The following is a 4,970-nucleotide window of genomic DNA, read 5'->3' as shown; positions in this document are numbered from 1 at the left end:
TATTGTGCTTGTGCTTGTGTGAATGTGTTTTGTACATACATTTCTGTTCTTATTTGACGTTAGTTTTGTTGTTGCCATTCTTTGGACTAAAAATTTGGTTTTTTGCGTTCCTTTACTTTTCCTGTTACTCTCTTTTAGTGAGCGCATTTTGCTTACGCTCTGGCATTTTGACACTTTTCAGATTTTAGTCCAAAAAGATAAGGAATGAACCTACTGTGATTTCAGTTTGTATAGCCGGTTTCACGCCCCCTTTCCCATTATCTACCACTTTTCGCCATAAGTATGGTATTGATATCATAAATGGTTGTGTCAAATTTCAGGAAGTTAGCGTAAGCAGTTCCAGAGATAAGCGATATGCGAATTCCAGTTTTTATGGGAGGTGCCACGCCCCCTTTTCCAAAATCTACAAATTTTTGCCGTAAATACGGTATTGATAGCATAAATTGCTGTGTAAAATTTCAGTACGTTTGAATAAGCGGTTCCAGAGATAAGCAATATGAGAATTTCAATTTGCTAGGGCGGTGCTCCGCCCGCCATTGACAACATATCGAGCCCTAACCGCCAAAATAACGTAAGCGATATTTTTTTCAAAATTTTCTTTTTGATGCAGAAATATTCCTAGAGCTTCTAGATACATTTCTGCGTCAAAAAGGAAATTTTGAAAAAAATGTCGCTTACGTTATTTTGGAGGTTAGGGCTCGATATGTTGCTGTGTCCAACTTCAGGACGTTAGCATAAGTGGTTCCAGAGATAAGCGATATGAGAATTTCAGTTTGTGTGGGAAGTGCCACGCCCACTTTCCATGTACCTACCATTTTTCACCGTAAGTAGGTTATTTACAATCTACGCATCTGTGCTAAGTTTCAGTTCTCCAGTATAATTGGCTTTAGAGATATAGTGGTTTTCACATTTTAGTCTATATGTCAGATGCCACACCCCCTATGTACCGGGACTAACATTTCGGGATTAGAGAAAGCTATATCCCTTAAATCGGTGTATGTTTCATTGAAATCGAGCGAACCGTGCTTTCAAAAAAGGGATTGCAAAATTTTCTTGTGGCCTATTTATATATAGATACCGAACATTTCGTGTCCATTACAAACTAAATAAATTACACTTAGAAATACATAATAAGGCAGGTTCTGCACTCCACTTCCGGGTGGATTTCAATCCCTGCTAATTTGCATTCAAAGCGAATTATATTAAAATTCACTCGGAAGTGAATTGCAGAACCTGCCTCTTTATACATTTTTTCTTATCCTTGTTTTAGAATAAAGCTAAATATTTGCAACTGGCCTCACAAATACTGATAGACAAATACAGCTGCGACATTCCGGGCACCATTAAAGAATTAGAAGCATTACCCGGCGTCGGTCCCAAAATGGCGCATATATGCATGGCGACGGCATGGAACGAGGTAACAGGAATAGGCGTCGACGTGCATGTACATCGAATTACAAATCGTTTAATGTGGCTACCTAAACCTACAAAACAACCGGAACAAACCCGTGTGGCATTGGAATCATGGCTCCCGCAGGGACTGTGGCAAGAAGTTAATCATTTGCTGGTTGGTTTTGGACAAACAGTTTGCAAGGCTGTGCGACCACATTGTGTGGAATGTCTGAACCGAGAAATATGTCCAGCGTCAGAACATAAACCTGGCCCAAAGAAAAACTTAATTATCGACGATTGTAAAAATGAGATGGGCCCTAAAAAAACAAAGTTGAAAAAGTAAAAGAAATCTTAAATAACTACCGAATTGGACATGCATAAGTTGTCTACTTGTTTCTATCCTATATTGATCCAACAAATAAAATGCAATTAAACTTGTTTCAAATGCATATATTAGTTTAAAGTAAATAAGTTTTATAAATACCAATGAAAATTGAATGATCATTCCCTATGTCATATCTTAAAATAAATATGCGCGCAGTATCAATAAAAATTAAGGGACTTCAGTTTGATCATAACATCTGGTGAATACAAGGCATATCAATATGCCTTGGGTGAATATAAAAATCTTTATAAATTACTGCCCCAACTGCTGCAGTTTCATCTTCTCAGTTAGCCCTTCTATTTTTGTTTTGTTTCCTGATCAGTTACATAACGAACATAAATAACTGGATAGGGTACACTTGCTGGCCGCTCTTCATATTCGTCCATATAAGAACATCCAATGGCCAGTGTGCTGCCATCGTGACTGAAGTTTAATGACGAGATCGATGTGTCATATTGATGGAACTGGCAGAGACGCTTTTTATTGAAACCATCCCAAATATTTACCAAACAGTCTGAACCGCCCGTCGCAAATGTATTGTAAACGTTATGAAAACTTATAGCGTTTACAGGGTAAATATTTTCGATGTTATCCTCTTTGACACGATGGCACTTAAAGGCAAATTTGCGCTTTTGTACTTCTGGGTCGGGATCTAAGTATTCAACAGCAACACGTCCTTCAATAGAGGACATCACATAGCCCTCTTTATTAGGAAATAAACGTATGCAACGCGTTTGATACTTTAGCGATGATTCACGTTTCATCATATACTCTTCCATTTTACGCAAATCCCAAATGAGAACTTTGCGATCTGAGGTGGCCACTACTATTTTTTCATCATTCACTGACATGGAATACACTTTGCCGTTACTTTGTTCATATGTGCCCACACAACGCTTTTCCCGCATATCCCACAATTTAATAGTTTTATCCCAACTACCCGTTAAAATACCATTTACAGACTCTGCATATTCCACACAACGAACAGCATCATCGTGAGAACCGACTATGTTTTCAGTGTGCGTATTCACGTCGTAGAGGCGCAGTTGTTTATCCAGTGAGCCGCTTACAACATGTACAATGTCCTTAAATGAGCAACCTTTTTGTTATTGTTAAACCTTGCAAATCGCAATTTCTTACCATAAACGCAACATCCATTACGGGCATGTCCTCTGCGAACTTCGTCCGCATGGCGTTGTTTACGACATCGTAGAAACGAACTGTGCCGTCCCAAGCGGACGCAATTAGGTATTGATTAGTTTTAGGTCCAAATTTTACTGCAGATATAGCATCTTCAGGTGGATTATTTAATTTTACTTCTGTGGGACGCATTCTTTACTTGCTTTTATAGAAAATTTTAGATTTTTTGCCTAACCTGCGTCCTTTTAAAACTGAACCGGCGTCCAAGATTAGAGTAGGGATGTCCAGATACAAGTATATACGAGTACGTACTCGATACTTTTGTTTCGATACTAACTACTGTTTTTACTCGAATCGTTTCGATTCGTACTTGGTATCGAAAGAAAAGTACTTGTATCGAATCGATTTGAGCAAGTGCCATATCTTGTCAGCATCGTTTTTATGAAAAATAAATGCTGTAAGCAACGGCACCGCCAAAATCTAAAGTATGGATATATTTTTACAAAATTACTGATACCACAGCAAAGTGCAAGGAATGCTTTAAAACCGTAAAGTTTTGTGGGAACCTTTCAAAGGTTGGAATTGTTGTCTAATTAATGAATAAATATACATATCGTTACTAATGACCAAATATACATATCGACACCTTAGTGGAAGATCGATCTATCTCGGCAGCCAGTTCGAAAAAGCCGTATCTCAGAAAACTATTCAAGAATGCAGAAATTTCAGAAATTGATTGAAAAACGCCCTATCTCAGAAAACTTTTCCAAAACGCCCTATTTCATAATTAGGTTCAAAAACGTCCTATCTCAACTGTAAATATGTTGAGATAGGGCGTTTTTGACCCGAGTTATGAAATAGGGTGTTCTTGAAACATTTTCAGAGATAGGGCGTTTTTCAATATATTTCTGAAATAGGAGTTTTTGAAAAGTGTTCTGAGATAGGACGTTTTCGAACTGGCTGCCGGGATAGGTCGGTCTTCCACCCACTGTATTGTAAATACAACACAAATTGCTATTTATTTTTCGTTAATGTTCAACAAAATAATACCAATAAAAAATTAAAAGTGTTTAAAGTCATGTTTTTAGTTATTTAGTTCGACTTTGTGTGAAAAACGCATAACGAAAAAGGTATGCCACAGATTAACGCCGGAAAATCCCTTTCACTTTGTTGCATATACAAGAATGAAAAATTATCGATATAAGTAGGTATCGATACTTTCGGTTTACTCATATAAGTAGTACCGAAATAACGATTTGAGTAAACTCATTTAAGTAGGTATCGATATTTTGATGGTATCGGAACGTCCCTAGATTAGAGCCGGCGAATCCGAAATGTTTTAATCGATTGTTCAAATATCTCGATTGTTCTCGATGTTTTCTCTCGTTGACGAATTTTCACTCGAAAATACTCGTGTTTAACAATTCTTTATTGGCGCTGTAACCGCCTTAAGCCTGCTATATAGTTCAATGGGAGCGTGAGCTTTTTATTTTGACCAATATCTCCGTTATTACTTAACTTTTTGCAATAGCTGATACATCAAAAGATAGAGAATTAGAATATCTTTCAGAATTATAGGATAAAACTAATTAATAAAACATAATATGCCTTTTTTAAGGGCAAAGAATTCCATTTGTATGCTTATGGACGCTCACACACAGCTGTCAACACTTGTCGTTCACAAGCGAATGCTTTGCGTACGCACAAATGTGTGCTTGAAAAAAAGGCATATTATGTCTTTCAATTAGTTTTTATTCTATACTAGCCAATGCCCGCTTACTTCGCGGCGCCTAATAAGAGCTTTTGCGTTGGCCAATGCAAAAGAGCGTTTAAAAACAAAATTAGTCTGTAAAGTCAAAATTTTTGATTTAAGTTGAAACCACTAAGGCACAGTATCCGCCTCACATATAGGCCAATAATAGTAACGCTGTGATACCATATGGAATACCAATCCCTTTCGGTGTCATGAGCTTTACCGATGGTCTTATTTCCACCTGTGAGATCTCTGCCAGTCATGCGTAATCTTTTTGTATGATCTTGCAACTACAACATT

General features: G+C 37.4%; 2 protein-coding genes across 3 annotated transcripts in view; one reads left to right on the top strand and one right to left on the bottom strand.

The window, feature by feature from the left end:
• Nthl1 (Nth-like DNA glycosylase 1) overlaps positions 1-1,744 on the top strand; it is a 19,058-nt gene extending 17,314 nt beyond the window's left edge. For both annotated transcript variants that reach the window (XM_017609042.1, XM_017609041.1), the window contains one exon: positions 1,271-1,744. In XM_017609042.1, the coding sequence (XP_017464531.1) occupies positions 1,271-1,735 (465 nt within the window). In that variant the 3' untranslated portion in view covers positions 1,736-1,744. The remainder of the gene's footprint in view (positions 1-1,270) is intronic.
• Positions 1,745-1,827: 83 nt separating this feature from the next.
• On the bottom strand, positions 1,828-3,242 carry Bub3 (mitotic checkpoint protein Bub3). The gene is made up of 2 exons (XM_017609043.1): positions 2,918-3,242; positions 1,828-2,862 (listed from the first exon to the last, which is right to left on the bottom strand). The coding sequence occupies exons 1-2, from the start codon at positions 3,107-3,109 to the stop codon at positions 2,074-2,076; spliced, it is 981 nt and encodes a 326-aa protein (XP_017464532.1). The 5' UTR covers positions 3,110-3,242; the 3' UTR covers positions 1,828-2,073.
• Between the last annotated feature and the right edge of the window lie 1,728 nt (positions 3,243-4,970).

Source organism: Rhagoletis zephyria, unplaced genomic scaffold (assembly GCF_001687245.7).
Source record: "Rhagoletis zephyria isolate East Lansing unplaced genomic scaffold, Rhagoletis_zephyria_1.1 Rzeph_scaffold_00184, whole genome shotgun sequence".
Lineage (NCBI taxonomy): Eukaryota > Metazoa > Arthropoda > Insecta > Diptera > Tephritidae > Rhagoletis > Rhagoletis zephyria.
This window is presented reverse-complemented; position numbering and strand designations above follow the sequence as displayed.